The sequence below is a fragment of the Gopherus flavomarginatus genome, chromosome 3, assembly GCF_025201925.1.
Source record: "Gopherus flavomarginatus isolate rGopFla2 chromosome 3, rGopFla2.mat.asm, whole genome shotgun sequence".
Lineage (NCBI taxonomy): Eukaryota > Metazoa > Chordata > Testudines > Testudinidae > Gopherus > Gopherus flavomarginatus.
The window spans coordinates 47,697,314-47,716,603 of NC_066619.1; the positions used below are offsets into that span (position 1 = coordinate 47,697,314).

The window sequence follows — 19,290 nt, forward strand, 5'->3', positions numbered from 1 at the left end:
TATCTAATTTCCCCTCCATATATCATGTTACATGCATTATTATGGTTCTTCAACTTCTTCTGAAGCGTCTTGCATTGGCAAGAGACAGGATACTTTATTAGATTAATCACTGATTTATTCTATTATGCCAGTCTTAAATTCAAAATGCTACATGCTCTACAGTCACCATTAAGAAGTTGGTATACACTACAGTCACTACACAGTGGTGGCTGGAATACTTCACATTCTCCAATGTTTAGAACAGGAAATAAACATAATGCCAGAACTCACTACATGCACTGTAGGTAAAAAGCAACCTCTTCAATGGCCACCACTGTCACAAGTTTAACATGTGGCCTTATGATCTTAGCCTCAACATTGAGGTAATAGAATTTTAAAGTGAGACTTATGAATTAGAGTGCATTTTATTCACCAGTCACATCCTGGAAAAGGACCACACTTGGATTCCATTAACTTCATGAGAAACCCACACAGCTAAGTTACCTGACCCCTTCTCCACTTTTGTCCCTTCCCATAAAAGGATGGAGTGTGCAGGGAATACATTATATAATTTACATTCAGCAAGTATTCTACAAACACCATGAAGTTTAATAGAAGGAAAAAACGTGTATATGATAATCCCTACAGAACAGAAAATGTTTCAAGGCAGCTCTCTGAATTGACTAAAAATAGCACTGTGGGGTTCCATGTCTGTGTCCAATTCCATATCAAATGCATCTTTACTTATAAGCCAAACTTGGATCTCAGCCTAGGTTCTCAGAATCAAGATGGGATCTTTCCTTTTCACTCACCATTGCCAATTGTCAAAAGGCTCCTCAGACTAAGTTAGACCCTTAGTGATATCTAGGGCCCTACCAAATTCACCACCATGAAAAGTTCGGGGCCCTGCCCAAAGGAATTGTGGGGGAGGGGAGGTGTCACAAGGTTATTGGGGGGGTAATGGCCACCCATCTGCACTGCCTTCAGAGATCGGCAGCTGGAGAGCAGAGACTGCTGACTGGGTGCCCAGCTCTGAAGGCAGCATCTTACCAGCAGCAGCATAGAAGTAAGGGTGGCAATACCATACCATTTCTTACTTCTGCACTGTTGCTGGCAGTGTCTCTGCCTTCAGAGCTGGGCTCCCGGCCAACAGCTGCCGCTCACCAGCTGCCCAGCTCTGAAGGCAGTGCTGCCACCAGCAGCAGCGCAGAAGTAAGAGTAGCAGTACCACAATCCCCTCTACAATAACCTTTTGATCCCTCTACAACTCCTTTTTGGGCCAGGACCCCTACAATTACAAACTATGAAATTTCAGATTCAAAATAGCTGAAATATTAAATTTACTATTTTTAAAATCCTATGACCGTGAAATTGACCAACACAGATCATGAATTTAGTAGGGCTCTAGCGATATCTGTGTAACTCCACTGCCCTTGATGTGTTTGTACAGGTGTAATTATTAAAATATAGTATAAAACTGCCTGATACATAGAGACTCCGGCTCACTCTTCTTAGGTGTGCTGGCTCTGCTGTGTTAATAGCAATGAAATGCAGCAATTTTTTTTTTTTATCATTAGCACTAGTATTTGAAACTGTACACATGCAGCAGATCTGTTGAGTGAAGAGATGCTTTTGCTTCTCTGTTGAATCACAGGTTTTGTTTTTTAAGCTTTAACCATCTTAAGAGAAGGTACAAAATTAGGATGCTACATAAAATCCTATGCATGCTGTGAAAGCACAACTGAACATTCTAACTAATGCACTGGAGGAATAAATGCCCAAGATTAGTAGATTCTTTGGCTCCTTGGTCAAAGACTCAGAGTAATATGTTCATCTTGAAAATATCCTATGAAGACTGACTCAATAGTATTTTAATGTAAGTGACAGACTAGAATAAAGGCAGTATTGTGTAGAAAACAATGATTTTATACATGCGTTATCAGATATTACCAGAGTTGTTCTGCTAAACAATGAAGCAGTTTTAGTATATTTACTTGCATATTTTAATATACTCCAGGTCAAAAGAGAGGAGAAACTCAAGGTATAAGAATTTAGTTTAAGCTGAAGGTCATTTTCAAACTTTGCCATCTGCTTTCCTGAATGTTCAACACAGTAGGACACAGCATTTGGTTAGAGTATAACTAACTATTGAAGCACCCTACATTTCCGGAGATCCATGCTCACCCATCTTGAAATCAGCAGAAGCTTCCCTTCCATCATGGGAGAAGGGAAAGCCCAGCTGCAACTCTCCCTTCTCCTCATCCCTACAGATGCAGCCCATTTATTAATGGCCAAAGGAGACCAGAAGCACTCCTGCAATGAGCACATTTGTGGGGTAAACAATGTACTGCCTGGGTCTAAGCATACTTCCCACTGGGCTGCAAATACCACATTTTTAATTAAATTAAAAAAAAAACCAAATTACAGACTAATTAAAGCCAGAAATACACAAACTAGAAAAACCCAGGGCCACCCAGAGAATTCAGGGGGCCAGGGGCAAAGCAGGTGAGCTGTGGCACTTGTACTCACCCCGTGGCATCTGGGTCTTCGGTGGCATTTCTGCAGTGGGGAGGCCCTTCAGTCGCTCGGTGTCTTTGGCAGCACTGAAGGGCCCCCTGCCACCAAAATGCCAGCTAAAGTCCTGGACCACCACCAGGCCAGGGCTCGCAGGGCCCAGGGTAAATTGCCCCACTTGCGCCCGCCCCCCCCAAGTGTCCCTGGAAAAACCATACCCTAGATTGGAAGCTTAACATGACAGTTAAACCCTTAATTCCAGTGCACCATTAATTACCATCTACTGCTCAAAACATATTATAGCCTCACCAGAGCACAGAAACCCTCAGACTACTTACAGCTGGCTTTGCAGTTACTCCTGCTCACATCTCCACCTCCCTCACTTCTCAAACTCTTCACATCCTCCACAGCACTGGCAGCACCCAGCTGCCTCTCACTATTGAAATATATTGGGCAGCAGAGCTGAAGTTGTCTTTGGCCCACTAACATCTGCCAAATAAAGGCTGGCAAGCCAGCTCAGAAACTCAACCACCACAGCTTACTGCTTACCTGCTCTGGGCCTCCCAGCTGCCTTCCTGTCATGTTCTGGGGCGCAACCCAGCCCAGTAAGAGGTAGTGCCACTGCCTGCTCTGCAATTCTGGGTACCTTAAATGCTCTGCTGCTGCGGCCTACAGCCTAGACACCAACAGCCCACAGAAAAGCATGCAATTCCATGAGTGGGATGCACAGCATACACTAGTTCAGTTTTCTGACCTCAGCAGCCTGCCTACAACATAACAGCCTCATCGTGGCTTCCACCAGCCTGGGTTACTACTCACAAGGTAACTCCAACACATTCCCCAGACCTGCATATCCACAAAACTGTCTGCCCTGAAGTGTCCTGCCCTCTCTTGGAAATTCAGAGGAGTAATAAGGTGTGTTGCTACTTTAAAGAGACAAACAGCAGCTTGCTGCTTAACTGGCTTTAACAATCACTTCAATTCATACACTGTACCAGGATGGTTTAAACTAAAAAGACTGCATTTGAACTCACTTAAAATAGAAGGATAAAGACCAAATGGATAGAAGCAAATAAAAGTAAAATACTCTAAGACTTAACAAGCTACAGCCTTGGTTCAGGATAGATTTCTTATCAATCTTTTTCTTTCCAACCATGGCTGATGTTCTCACTCAGGACCTTCCACAGAAGTACAATTGGGCGATTGGGAGGGGGAAAAAAAAAAAAATCTTTCCCCGCAGGAAAATAAATTCCCTCCCCCACCCTACTCCTTTTCTGCTGAAGCATCTAGTACTAGCAACTGCCAGCAACAGGATACTGGACTAGATAGGCCAACAGTCTGACAATTTGGCAATTCCTACATTTCCTACTCTAACATCTCTACTTTTGTTTCTCCCATAGGAGCTGAAAAATTATGTTTGGCTTTTCCTACTCCTTGGCTCTCTTGGGAAGGGCTGATGTTACTGTACAACGTGCTTCGTTTTTTCTAGCCCATTGTACCCATCCAGATGAGCGATTAACTAATTCTACTGCAAATGCAGAAATTTCATGCCAATTTTAACTGCTGGGGGAGAAGATTCCAAATGATCAGAAAGAAACTCAGCAGCCACATGACAGGCTGGTAAGAAACTTGAGACTATGTGGCTCATACATACACACATACCTAGCTACTGAAAAATTATCTGGAAGTCCAAAACACGAAGGCAGATCTACCAAACCTAAAAAGTTCTCGATGCACATTTTCCTCCCCAAACTGCTCTATTATAACAACTGAAAGGTTCTTATAAGTAGTATGTGAGATGCCTTTGTAATCATCAATTATCTACTTGTTAACAGCCTTCTGAGTTACGTAAATGGCACTACAGCATGCACCTAACCAGCTATTAATAATTAACAGTCTTCTAGTAATTAGGTTACAAAAGCACCAGCTATGCAATGCCATCATAAAAGCTTTAAGTTTCTTCTGGAGAGAGACTGTTCCTGTACAGCCTTGAAGTAAGCTCGAGTAAGTTATACATGTGCCACCTTCAGAAAATTCTGTTTCAAATGAAACTTGGCGATATCTCTTTGACATTAACAAGGGTGGAAAGTATTGAATGCCGTTTGTCTAGCAGTTAAATATTAATGGCTTTGAAGTTTAGAGGTATATCTTCAAAAAAATTTACGAACTTATCCCTGACTTGTCAGAAACCAACTGCTGTCAATGGAAAAACTAAACAAAAAATCCTAAACTGCAGTGCAAAGTCTATCAAAATTTCTTCGAGACACTTTAAAGCAATGCCTTTGAGCAATGGCAGCCCTCTGCATTCTTTTGAGCATATGGTTGCTGGAGTGAGACTTCAAAATATAGGATCATCCCTGGAGCTTGACAACTCATCCCTGATCAAACATTGCATTAAGTGGAAAAACTTTTAGTTACTGGAGATAACCGGATTTCTTTCTGCACTGAATAGATTTACAACCACCAAAAAAACTAACAGTTAAATATCTAGATTTTCACCCCAATTCAGCAAAGATTTTAAACATGTGAGTAGCCTCATTGCAGTCTATGGGACTACTCCTATACGTAAGCAAGTCCTCATTCATGAAATCAAAACCAGACATGTCACTCTGCAATACCCACTATTAAACACCTACACATCTTAATTTATATATCTTCCACATCCTCCCAACTCTTGTCTTCCATGCACCCCAAGGGAGCACGCCCCAGACTTCAGAAAACTGCTGTAGATATCTGCAATAGTACATTCCTCTCCCAGCCCATGCTTTGATGATCAGCAAAATAAATTAATGTTGACACTTAACTCAGATGCCCACATTATTTTAAGATCCATTGAAATGAAAGGGCAATTCAGGATTTAGAGCTGCTGTTTCAAGCTGTGGGCAAATGCAGAAAGACATCACTGCATCAGTTACTTATAATCATAACATACTTAACTATACCACCCTTTTTTAAATTAGAACCAAGACTCTGGAGAACAAATGAGAGTCTGTCCATATCCCCTGGCTAATCCTTCACACTAAGTGGGTGCACCCCACTCTTTGGAAAACACTGGCTTAAAGCTAGGCACATGCATATGAATCAGGGCCTTGAACATGTATGAAGAGCATGCTCTGTGCTGTACAATATAGAAGACAACCCAAAGCCCAGGGAGTTTACAATCTTCAGCCCATACCAGGAGCCAGATTCATAGCACAGGTCTATGCAGCCCAGACTCTGAAGCCTAGGAGGGCGGTGGGCTTCAGAGCCTGAGCTGCAAGTTCAAAGTACTGTTTATGCAGCACTTAAAAAGACCGCTAGCATGAGCCTCACTACCCCCAAGTCTATCAGCCCAAACTGAGGCTTGCTTCTGGAGGCTGTATAGACATACCCACAGCAAGCTATTTGTAAAAACATTAACTGCACTGTAGTAGAATTCGCTCACTCACAACTGATGAACCTATATTTGGAATACAAGAAACTAGTGGTTCTGAACATCTTTTATAGGGAAGTAAAATCTTGATACCTATCTAGAAAAGACTTCCATTATTTTATTTAAAAGGTAATGCGCAATGTTTACCTACATGCCATCTGAGGGCAGTATAGAGACTTAAAAAAATGTGTTTGTACTAGTTAGTGTGCAACTTACCTCTTAACCAATCAATACTTTGATAAAAACCTCATCATGTGATACCACTTTGACCTCGAGGAGTTCGGAATAAATATTGAAATGAAATGTCACACACACACAAGTATATTTATTTAGTGACAGCAGATCAAAGTCGGTTTTCTGAGGACTCAAAGCAACAAGTGTGTTGTCGTTTTTTTTCCCCAAATCAATTTGCTAGTGAGATACTGAACATATCAGAAATGCAGACACTATACAACAACATTTTACTTCAGATCATCAAAGCTGCAGCAAATGTAGGTCTCCCAGATAAGTGTCATTACCTTTTCATTTCAGTGCTTGATATCAGACTAATAATAAAGTTGAGACTGAATACTACTGTAGTTTCATCTCAGTAGCAGAGGAAAGAGGAGAAGTGTAAGTGCCATGAAAAAAGTTTCATTACTTAAAATTCATATAATTTGTAGGGTTTGATCCTTTTTAAAAAAGGCCCACCATTTTCTCCCATGAGATGTCATACGTATTTTTCTTATCCAACTGCAGAAATTCAGAAAATATGAAGTTTCACATCTCTTTTCACATTCTCTGCTTTAGAAGTGGACAAAGCTGAAACAAGTGCAAAACTCAGATTAATGACTGCATGAAAATGCTTCCTTATACTGGAGACTTCCTGTTTTCAGGTATATGGCTAAAATCCACAAACCCCAGTCACGAATCTAGTCACATTTATCTAGACACACAGTTGTCAGACTAGGAAGAACACAATAGAGGCTGACAACTGAAGTTCTCTCCCACCAAAAGCAGCAAAGAGTCCTGTGGCACCTTATAGACTGACAGACCTATTGGAGCATGAGCTTTCGTGGGTGAATAGGACGAAGTGGGTATTCACCCACGAAAGCTCATGCTCCAATAGGTCTGTCAGTCTATAAGGTGCCACAGGACACTTTGCTGCTTTTACAGATCCAGACTAACACGGCTACCCCTCTGATACTCTCCCACCAAACATGCTCCAAATAAACATATATTAACATTATAGAATCTTTACACCATGTAAGCACAAGCACATTTATTTAAGTAAGTTTAAAATTTCAGAACTAAGATCTCCACCATGAAGATGAGAGGGAAAATGAGTTAAGCCAGGAAGGCCAGGGGGAGGGAGATGTACAGCAAGCAAGAGATGCAGTACTTTACACTTAGAAAGTTGACAGTTTTTCACCTAACTACAGTGCCCATTAAACCAGGAGTGAACAAACTACTGCCCACAGTCAGGATCCAGCCTATGAGGGCTTTGGATCCTGCCTGCGGGATTGCTACCTCTGTGGTGCCGCAAGGGTGAAGGCAGGCTCCCTGTCTGCCCTGGCCCCACTCCACTCCTCCCAGAGGCCCTCGGTGAAGGGAGGACAGAGTGCTCCGCACGTTGCCCTCGCCTGCAGGTACCTCCTCCAAAGCTCCCATTGGCCACGGTTCCATGTTCGTGGCCAATGGGAGCTGCAGGGGGTGGTGCCTGATGGATTCTCTATCATTTGCAATTTTTAAATCAAGATTTAATTAAAGGATATCTTTCTTTTGTTTTTCCCCCCTAAAGACCGAAATTAGTTCAGGGAAATTCTATAGTCTGAGATTCTGCATAACAAGCCAGATAATCACACCATTAGCTTACACCTGAACCAGTTAAGCACTTCAGTGCTTGACCTTTTAAGCATATTAAGTGGTGTACATTTTTACACTGCTGCTTTGCTGACTGTGATCCAGCCAATGTTATAAATGACCATTTCATACCCAACTTAAAGTTATACTATGCATGAGAGTTTGGAGAGTTACACTTGTGAATCTGGGTTCCTTCTAACAGGAGAGGAGGCAAAAACCCTAAAAGCCAAAAGCCTCATTTATCTTGAATAGAAACACTTAAAAAAAAAAAACTAACTATTTTCCTACATTTGCAAAACTCCAGGAAAAAAAAAAAGTCTGCCTGTCCCATAGTGGACAATATCTCATAGGAATATCTTGCTCCTATTAAAATGGGAAGAGAAGGAAGCGGCAAAAACAAGGCTTAAAGTTGCAACCAGAGATCCATTTTAACTATGTAATTACAACAGATACCTCCATAAATGAAGTACATAAGTTTGACAGGGAAGGAGAAATGGTAATGAAACAGAGATACTGTGGATTAAATTCAACCCTAGCATAAGTGGGTGTAACTTCCATCAAGTCAATTGGAGCTGTGCCAGTTTATTCCATAGACGAGTTCATTTCCACAGCCAACCATGTTAGATTACACACAATGTATGCAACTAGCACACCACAATTCCAAGTGACAGCTACCAGAACTCAAATCTATGTTATTGTCCAGAATGAGACAGTTATTGCACACCGCTCTGTGGAAAGACAAGCAAAAATGAAAGCCAAGTTGATGGGAGTGTCTATGAAATTCTAGGTATTACAAGGATAATACCATTTAAACCTGTTAGGAAGAGTTCCTTTCACTATTTCAGTTAACTTCACCCAATAAAAAAAAAAATGTGTACAGCACAATTTCTTAAGAAACTTTGCAGGACAAGACTAGCATGTTTACTGATAAATCTTATGGTACAGTTACGGCTCTTTTTATTTATAGTAACTTAATACTAATCTTAAGAAGCCTGCAGTATTTTACTGTAGGATTTGTAAACTCACTAAGGAAACCCTTCTGCTTCCTGTCACATGTGCTTCCATTCTACACACCCACGCTATACTGCTTAGAGGAGGAAGAGAAAGATGAAGATGGAAGTCTGGCAGCTTTAATCTCAATTTTATTGCTTTGATAAATTTTAGACACTTGAGAATATTAATTTTTCAACAGCGTGGAAAAACATTTTCCTTAGATCATTTCCATACTGTTGACATTCTGAGGACAAATGGTTCAATCCACAATTTTTACGATTTACATTTGCCATCAGCAGGCAGTAGCTTTTTTTAGTAGTGTAACATAATGGAACAAACATGTTTGAAAATCAAATATAACACCCTATACAAACACCGCTGATCTCTGTAGATATTCCAAGTCTGCTGATTATATTTAAAAATCAATTTCCTATGTTGTTACTCATGTAGCATAGGGACACTGTACCCAATACAGAAGGCCCTATTTACAGAAGTACAGAAACCAACAAGAGATTCCTCTTTCAGGTTCAATACAGGAGGATTTCTCAAAGCTGCGCTAGAGAAAGTAATTGTGCAAACCATTATTTTTACAAGTGTCTGACAGTACACATTCTTCACCTTTTAATTAACTCTGGCATTTTGAAACAGCTGTTATAATATTTTGATTATAAGCAGTGCAAAAAAAAGACTGGCCCACATTGCTAGTAAAGAAAAAAACACCGCTACAGTACTGTATAACTCCTCAATATATCAATATCCATATTGTGGCCCAAATCTTATAGGCACTTGACACTTTTACTAAGCCTTTCAGAACAGGCCAAAATAGTCTAGGTTGTATTTGCACAATACCACTCCTTAATTGCAGCACAGTATTTGCTATTGTTTCTGGAGCTGAAAAATACTAGCATTCAAGTTTTTTCCCTCTCGTGAAAATAAAAGCAAAGTTTGTAACGGAAAACATGAACTAAAGATCCAGAGCAGAGAGATCTCATACATTAGGTAAGGGAAAAAAAGCAATTTCCCCCCACTTTTATGGTAATTTCTGGATCATTTACTTTGCAGGACTTTGAGAACTGGCTCTGGGCTCCATAACAGCAGCAAAGACTTTACTGAAGATGTGATGGGTGCATGCAAGCATACAGCCCAGACTGGAAACACCCTGTTTGAGTTAAGACTTGAATTCTGTTGCCACTGCATATGCTGCTCTTCCACTGTTTTGTTGTCAGAGGGCTGGAGCCTTACCAGTTTCTCTAGTAATGAGCTGTCTGTCACAGGCATTTCAAAAGGTAGCTCTACACTTACAGCAGCTTACAGCATACAGACACTGCACATCCAGCTAACACAGGTATAGACAAGAGAGTGTAGCTGGTGAGGCACAGCTGTGGTGAATAAAGTACAGACATGCCAGAACCCTAGTGTATATACCCCATATGGCTCGCTACATGCCCAAGCAGTGCTTTCTACATCTACACTGCTACTTTTAGCAGCGTAATGTTCTGCTGCCAGAACCCTTCCCCACTGCAGTGAATAACTTGGGCAGTAGTGAAAGACTCCAGCAGGGAGTGAGGGAAAGGAAAGGCTCCCCACTGCTGGAGCCTTTCCTCACTGTCTCCTCCCACCACAGCCTCTCACTGCCACCTGCAGCTATACACTGCAGCGTGAGCACAGCCTGCCTTTCACTGCAGTATGTAGCAGTGGTGTGCAGGGTATGCATAGCAAGGTTAGAAAAGGCCAGAGACTGCTGTCCTGCATCTTGTGAGGCAGAAGTCACACTGTCCTGTTTGCTGTGGTTCAGACTCTTATTTTCTGCTAGAGGCTGCTATCTTGTGCTCCAGAATCTAAGGTTCCATTTCAGCCTTATTCTTGCAAGGAGAATCTCAAAAACGTGAGCTGAGCATGAACAGATGCAGACACGTCACCACTATTTCATTACGTATTTTAAGCTAAAAATAGAAAAGAAACAACTCTGTCTCAAAGAGAGGGAAGTGAGGAATGAGACAGGTAGAGTGCACTACAGTAAGTGCAGCAGCGTAACAAATGGGACGTTGAATGAGAAAGGGCAGGAGCCTTTAGGACAATGTAAGTCATCATGATAATGTCTCTGGTGCAAGATAATTGGCAACTGTATGCAGTGTCATAGCCTTGTTGGTACCAGGATATTGGAGAGACAAGGTGATTAAGTAAGATCTCTTATTAGATCAACCTGAAGAATAGTTCTGTGTAAAATCAAACTTCTCTCTCCCCCAACAGTTGGTCCAATAAAGAGATTGCCCCATCCACCTTGTCTCTAATTGGCAGTTGACTCCTGTGCATAGTGACTGTTGGCAAAAAAAAGAGAGATACATACAAGTATAAAAGTGTCAGTTAAGGTTAGAGGGAGGGGGACATTTCAGGAGACAAACTTCTTAAAAAGATTAAAGTTTTAAAAATAGTTTCCAGGGAGAAACACTGAATCTCTTAGTCTCAATCTGCCATATGCGTATAATATTATTTTTAAAATCTTGGAAAAAAAAATCAGACAAAAGTTTAAGTTATCTAGAAATCTTTTTTGTATACAGGAGAAGAAGGAGTAGTATTTAAATAAAAACATCCAAGAGAACTCTCCTTTCCTCACACACAGATGATTCTATCTTCGGAAAAGCACAAAGAGCAAAGAGGCCCTGATGGAGTTATTGGAAAGACAACATAGAAGCAGAATGAGCCTCTTAGATATCATTTTTTACATGAAGAGTAGTCATTAGCTGTAAAAATGCTTGGTATACGTGACATTAAGTACCACATCATGCTACTCCGTCAGCGGGTGATTTTGCCACCTCCCCCACCACCAAGTCCAATAATGATGAAAGAGTGGTCTACTGCTGGTTTAAGAAACCAGCACATACTGCACTCTGTTTGCATCTAGTTCATAAAACCCTTTGCCCTATGCAGACAGTACTCCATAGTTAGACTTTAGTGCCCATTGCTTGTGTTAATTTAAAATGACCATTAGTTTCTGAAGATTATTATTTATCTCTACTTCATAAAAAGCTACTATTACCTGGCTGAATTATAAAAGCCAAAGCCCTTCACCACAAGATTCTTGGTATTCTTTAAGATTCTATAAAATTTTCATAAATAAGACTGAGTCACTTAGGACATTTTTTCATAGCCATAGTCTTGAGATTGCAACACATTAAAATTTAGTATTGGATTTTTTTGGGGGTATATTTTTATTTATTTACCTTTTTGCTTCCTCTAGATGGCATAAATACTCATAAGCAATGTTCTGACGCCTCCGCTCATCCATTTCTTCTGCTGAAAGCCTTTCATCATCCACAATAGCTGTAAACAGAAAAACTATGTCAAATTACACATGATTAGAGGTAACCCTCAGAGCAATTTTACTAAAAAACAAAACAAAACTGCTGCAGCTGAGAAAATGCTCTTTATAGGACTTCACTGAGAAACATTTGCCAAATACAGAAGTACTCTTACCACACCAAGTAAAAGAAAAAGGATTAACAGTGTTAAAACCACAACATTTAAGTTTTATAAAAAAGTATTGGGGAAATTTCCTCCAACACTCTCCTCCATGCACCACATTCAATATCCTAACATTCACACTTCCCCCTCTTTGATTTTAGATTCTTCATACTATTTATCGGAGGGGACATGCAGAGTTCAATTATTTCACCCCCCCTACATCTTTTTTAATATGTGGAGGGAAGACAAACTCCCCAGCAACCACTTTTTCAGGCAAATACTAAGATATCAGGTAGTAGGCCTTCTAACTGGAATTCTTCTTACTCCATTATATACAATCCCCATCACCAACCTCCCTTTTATGTAAAAATTCAAGTCCTTACCCTCAAAGGATAACTTCTCCAGTATACGTGGGTACAGTTACCCAGACTGCACATATAATTTCCTGCATAGTCTTCTGAAAATGTAGGCCGACAGCTTCTATGGCACAAACTTGGCCAAACTGTAAGCCCTGCAATTACATTCGGCCTACTAAAAACCAAAAACCTAAACACCACCACCCATAACTAATAAAACTGTGCCAGTCACCATGCTTATCTGTTTGCACGTAGTTCCTCATCACCAGCCTTTGATCTATCTGTATCTTTTGGATTGTAAGGCTGCTAGAGTGGGGACTTGCGTTTGTACAGCACCCAGCATAACAATGTCTTCATTACCCTGGCATAAGTAATTAATTCCCCCTGTGCAGTCTCCACCGGATAAAGTAACCTCTATTTTCAGTTCTAAAAACTGTTGTGGGGATAGTATTGCTATGTGCTGTCAAGAAGTTAGGTTGCACCCCAGAGATGGTTGCATTTCTGTATGGGCAAAATTATCTCTATAGTTTGCAAGAGCACTTAGGATGAAACACACTACATACGATAGTGGATAGAAAATTCTGTATTTGTACAATTCACTTCTCGATCAGCCATCAGTGCAGCAAACACACTGCCAAAGCCAGAGAAATAAGAAAATTAAACCATAGTAAATAGGGCTGTCAAGCAATTTAAAAGAAAATGAATCATGATTAATTGTGCAATTAATCGCACTGTTAAACAATAAAATACCATTTATTTTAAATATTTTGGGATGTTTTCTACATTTTCAAATATATTGATTTCAGTTACAACAAAAAACACAAAGTGTACAGTGTTCAATTTATATTACAAATATTTGCAAAAAAACCCACAATAGTATTTTTCAATTCACCTGATACAAGTAGTGCACTCTCTTTATTGTCAAAGTTGAACTTACAAATGTAGAATTATATAACTACACTCAAAAATAAAACGGTGTCGAAGTTTAGAGCCCACAAGTCCACTCAGTCCTATTTCTTGTTCAGACAATTGCTGACAAACAAGGTTTGTTTACATTTATGGGGGATATTGCTGCTCGCTTTTTGTTTTCAATGTCACCTGAAGTGAGAACAGGCGTTGCAAGGTATTTACATGCCAAATGCGCTAAACACTCATATGTCCCTTCATGCTTCAATCACCATTCCAGAGGACATGTATTCATGCTGATGACTGGTTCTGCTCAATAACAATTGAGAGCAGAGCGGACAGACGTATGTTCATTTTCATTATCTGAGTCAGATGCCCCAGCAGAAGGTTGATTTTCTTTTTTGGTGGTTCGAGTTCTGCAGTTTCTGCATCAGAGTGTTTCTCTTTTAAGACTTCTGAAAGCATGCTCCACACCTCGTCCCACTCAGATTTTGGATGGCACTTAAGATTCTTAAATCTTGGGTCGAGTTCTGTAGCTATTCTTAAGCAATCTCACATTTCTTTACATTTTATCAAATCTGCTGTGAAAGTGTTCTTAAAACGAACATGTGCTGGGTCATCATCGGAGACTGCTAGAACATGCAATATATGGCAGAATGTGGGTAAAACAGAACAGAAAACATACAATTCTCCTCCAAGGAGTTCAGTCACAAATTTGATTAACACATTTTTTTTTTAATGATCATTATCAGCATGGAAGTACGTCATCTGGAATGGTGGCCGAAGCATGAAGGGGCATATGAATATTTTGCATATCTGGCATGTAAATACCTTGCAACACTGGCTACAAAAGTGTTATGCGAATGCCTGTTCTCACTTTCAGGTGACATTGTAAATAAGAAGCAGGAAGCAGTATGCCCTGTAAACGTAGACAAACTTGTTTGTCTTAGCAATTGGCTGAACAAGAAGTAGGACTGAATGGACTTGTAGGCTCTAAAATTTTACATTGTTTTGTTTTTGAGTGCAGTTATGTAACAAAAAAAAATCTATATTTGTAAGTTATACTTTCACAATAAAGAGATTACACTACAGTACTTGTATGAGATTAAATTGAAAAATGTTTTTTACAGTGCAAATATTTGTAATCAGAAATATAAAATGAACACTGTACACTTCACATTGTGTTGTAATAGATATCAATATATTTGAAAACACAGAAAAACAAAAATATTTAATAAATTTCAATTGGTAGTCTAATAAGAACAGCCATACTTGGTCAGACCAAAGGTCCAGCCAGCCCTGTATCCTGTTTACTGACAGTGGCCAATGCCAGGTGCCCCAGAGGGACTGTATCTAATAGGTAATGATCAAGTGATCTCTCTCCTGCCGTCCATCTCTTCAGCTTCCAGCCCTTAGACTGTGGTATACCTTTCTCTAAAAGACTATTCAAGTCACCCCTTAACCTTCTCTTTGTTAAGATAAGCAGATTGAGCTCTATGAGCCTATCACTGTAAGACACTTTTTCTAACCCTTTAATCTTTCTCGTGGCTCTTCTCCGAGTCCTCTCCAATTTATCAACATCCTTCTTGAATTGTGGGCACGAGAACTGCACATCATAGTCTGGCAACTGTTGCACCAGTGCAAAATGCAGAGGTAAAATAACCTTTTTACTCCTACTAGAGATGCATAAACAGGGGGACCTAAGGATTGCATTAGCCCTTTTAGCCACAGCGTCACACAGAGCTCACGTTCACCCGAGTATCCACCATGACACCCAAATGTTTTTCAGAGTCACTGCTTCCCAGGAGAGTCCCGCCCCCTCCCCCCATCATGTAAGTATGGCCTGCATTCTTCATTACTAGATGCCAACATTTACATTTAGCCATATTAAAACACATTGTATGATTACACCCAGATTACCAAGCAACCCAGATCACGCATTCAGATACCTCACTTGCCCTCTTATTTACCATTTCCCCCAATTTTTGGGTCATCTGCAAATTCTCAGTGATTTTATTTTTCTTCCAGGTCAGTGCTAAATGTTGAATAGCATATGGCCAAGAACCTAACCCTGCAGGACCCCACTAGAAATACACCTATAAAATGATTTCCCATTTACAATTGCCTTTTGACCTACCAGTTAGCCAGCTTTTAATCCATTTTATGTACATCACGTTCGTCTTTATATCTGTCTAGCTTTTTAATCAAAATGTTATGTAATACCAAGTTAAATGCCTTACAGAAGTCCAAGTAGATTAGATCAACACTACTGCATTTACAAACCAAACTTGTAGTCTCATTTAAAATATATATCAAGTTAGTTTGACAGGATTTATTTTCCATAAATCTATGTTGATTTACATTAATTACATTATCCTCATTTAATTCTTTCTTAATTGAGTCCTGTATCTGCTGCTATCTTGCCCAGTATTTATGAGAAACTGACAGGCCTATAACCCAGGTCAACCCATTTGCCCTTTTAACAGACTGGCACAACATTAGCTTTCTTCCAGTCTTCTGGAACTTCACCAGTGTCCCAACACTTATTGAAAATCAACATTAATAGTCCAGTGAGCTCCTTGGTCAGCTATTTTCAAACTCTTATCCAGTTATCCAGTATCTAGACCTGCTGATTTAAAGAAGTCTAACTTTAGTAGCTGCTGCTGCTGAACTGCCTCCTGAGCTTCTAGCTGAACAGTGACCAAGAGCTCAAAGGGGGTTCCACAAGGCCCATAAGAACTACATTAACATCCCAAGATTCTTCCAAATGGGAGAACAGGGATGAACCAGTCCTTTTAGTAGTTTTAAAATAATGGGATGAGACACTGCTGTATACCTTTGATCGAGAAGGTGGCAAGCTGAAATGGTAGCTAAATGGAACCGAATAAAGCTGATGACCTGGAGGATGTAATTCACGATCTGAGAAACACAGGCTTGTCAAGATCTTGTGAAGTCCAGATGGAAAAATCTCTTCCACTTTGATCTGCAAACTGACCCTGTAGAGAGGGTTTCCTGTTCAGTATTGGGATCTCTGATTTCTGTGGCACAATCCAGGCCTGCTTTATTCAGCCAGACAACTTTCAAGAAATCAGGTATAGAGAGGTGGGGTCTGGGTAGAAAATAGGTCCTTAATTCCAAGAGTAAGTCTGGCGAACAGAGGAGAGATCAGCTGTTCTGTGGACAGACTGAGTAGGTCTGTGAGCCAATACTCTATCACCCTTTACTGGGTTACACAAGTAACACTGTCATTGTATCCTGCCTGACCTTTCTTATGGACCTAGGTGTCATAAACAGATAAGAAAAGTTAATAGCACAGAAGTACTTTATATCTCTTTGACTGTAAAGGGTTAACAAGTTCAGTAAGCCTGGCTGTCACTTGACCAGAGGACCAATCAGAGGACAGGATACTTTCAAATCTTGAGGGAGGGAAGTTTTGTGCTGTGCTGTTAGTTTTGGTTGTTGTTCACTCTGGGGGCTCAGAGGGAGCAGATGTGCAACCAGGTTTCTCTCCAATCTCTCCAATACAGGCTCTTATAGTTCAGACTAGTGAGTACCAGGTAGATAAAGCGAGTTAGGCTAATGGTTGTTTTCTTCATTTGCAAATGTGCATTTGGCTGAAAGGAGTTCAAATTGGTATTTTGCTGAAAAGATTTTAATTTGTACTTGTATACTTAGGCTAGGAGAGTATTCCCAGTGTCTATAGCTGAAAGACCCTGTACCTATTCCATTTTAAATTTACAAAGATAATTTTTACTGTTTTTCTCTTTCTTTTATTAAAAGCTTTTTCTTGTTTAAGAACCTGATTGTTTTTTATTCTGGTGAGACCCCAGGGGACTGGGTCTGGATCCACCAGGGAATTGGTGGGGAGAAAGGAGGGAAGGGAGAGAGAAAGGTTAATTTCTCTCTGTGTCAGGATTACTTTCTCTCTCAGGGAGAATCTGGGAGGGGGAGAGAGAGGAGGAAGGGGGGAAGGTGCATTTTCCTCTCTGTTTAAGATTCAAGGAGTTTGAATCACAGTGATCTTCCAGGGTAACCCAGGGAGGGGAAGGCTGGGAGAGGCAACGGTGAGGGAAAGGGTTTACTTTCCTTGTGTTAAGATCCAGAGGGACTGGGTCTTGGGGGTCCCGGGGCAAGGTTTTGGGGGGACCAGAGTGTACCAGGCACTGGAATTCCTGGTTGGAGGCAGCGCTACAAATACTAAGCTGGTAACTGAGCTTAGAGGAATTCATGCTGGTACCCCATCTTTTGGACGCTAAGGTTCAGAGTGGGGAATTGTACCATGACACTAGGGTTTCAGGGGGATGGGAGGAAAAAGCAGCAAGATCTTCAGATCAGGAATGATTAAAGCATCTGGGCTATTATCTACTCTAGAGCAGAAGAGAGGGCCTTTGCTTATCTTGGTGGCAAATAGGTCTGCTACAGGTCCTCTCCAACCCCCACCCCATCTGTGGAAGAAAGGCTTGAGAAAGAGTCCTTCAGCAACCACTTGTGCTTGGCTGAGTACTGCCTGCAGAGATAACCTGTCATACTTGTCTGTTACAGCTATCCCCCTATTCCATTTTGTTTCTTATAGCTGTCCCCATACTCCATTTTGTTTTTGTTCTCCTCCTGTGGCCGCCCTTCCCTGGCTGTTAAGTTGTTTACCACGAGCCATTGCCCTTCTCAAAGGGATGGCCACTTGTGCTGCGTGCTAAGTGGGACCACTGCCCTGTTCAAAGGGTTAGTCCTGTTATCACCTTGTTGAACCTGGGCTTGGTGTAGGGCAGGCAATGTCCAGAGCTGCAAGACCTATTGTGTTTTTAAGATCCTGGGCATGAGTCATAGGCCTCATGTGCTTTTGAGTCACCCACCTATTGCACAGGACTCTGCCCAGGCATGTCTCTGTGCTCACCTGCAGTTTTTCCCTGTGCCTCCTCCCCTGTGACAGAGGGAGCCTATCAGATCACTGGCGGGAAACTGCCTAAGTTTGCCTTTAAAAACAGACATTTTTGAAACAAACATCAGAAAGGTTCCTGCATTGCTGCCTGGTCTGATCAGCCAGGAGTTTGGCGGGGGGGGGGTCCTTTCTCCGCTCTCGTTTTATTTTTGAGGGTACCCCCGGTTTTTAACACACACCCCGAAGAACGAATTGCTGCCTGAGAGATCTCCTGATTATCAAGACCGTACCGAGCCCTCCTTGCTTCTGATGTTACTGCTGCTTCTGCCTTTGCTGCTGCCTTGGGGACTGGTAAGAATCCCTCTGTAAAACTTTCCATACTTTTATTTTATTACTTTAGCTACTGGCTCTGTTTCCCTAGCACGCAGACTCAAGCTAAACCTTGGTCTGTGTCTTAAAACCTCTCAAACTCCAGCGGTGCTTTGCTGCTAAAAATAAGCTTGTGCCGCTGCTAAGCTCTGCTTCCTGCTTTCAGCTGTATCCACTGCTGCAGCCACCGTCCCTTGGCGTCCTTGGGGGCTGCCTTGGGAGCTGTATCCTGGGCACATACCACTCTGCCCTCTGTGACTTCCCCATAGCATAAAGTGCACTGTAGGTTTTGCTTTTTAGTTTAATAAGTCATAGTTTGCTAAAATTGTAGAGCTTGTAAGTTTCACCTGCCTTGTTATAGTTTGCTGTTTTGTTGCTCTGTATAGTTACTTGTTATAGTTTGCTTAGAATTGAGATATTTGTTGTTTTGCCTAGTCGTTGATTAAGATAGATTTTAAAAAGCCATTGCCTGGTTGTGTTCTGTACCTGTTTTATTACTTTGTATAAGCTGCTTGTAATTTATATAAGTTTGATTAAGTTAGAGGATAGATAAGGTTTTTACTGCTTGAATTCGTCTTCCC

The 19,290-nt window shown here is 40.9% G+C and overlaps 1 protein-coding gene across 2 annotated transcripts in view; it reads right to left on the reverse strand.

The window, feature by feature from the left end:
• IQGAP2 (IQ motif containing GTPase activating protein 2) overlaps positions 1-19,290 on the reverse strand; it is a 251,320-nt gene that overhangs the window by 165,942 nt on the left and 66,088 nt on the right. For both annotated transcript variants that reach the window (XM_050944558.1, XM_050944559.1), the window contains exon 2: positions 11,962-12,061. In XM_050944558.1, the coding sequence (XP_050800515.1) occupies positions 11,962-12,061 (100 nt within the window). The remainder of the gene's footprint in view (positions 1-11,961; positions 12,062-19,290) is intronic.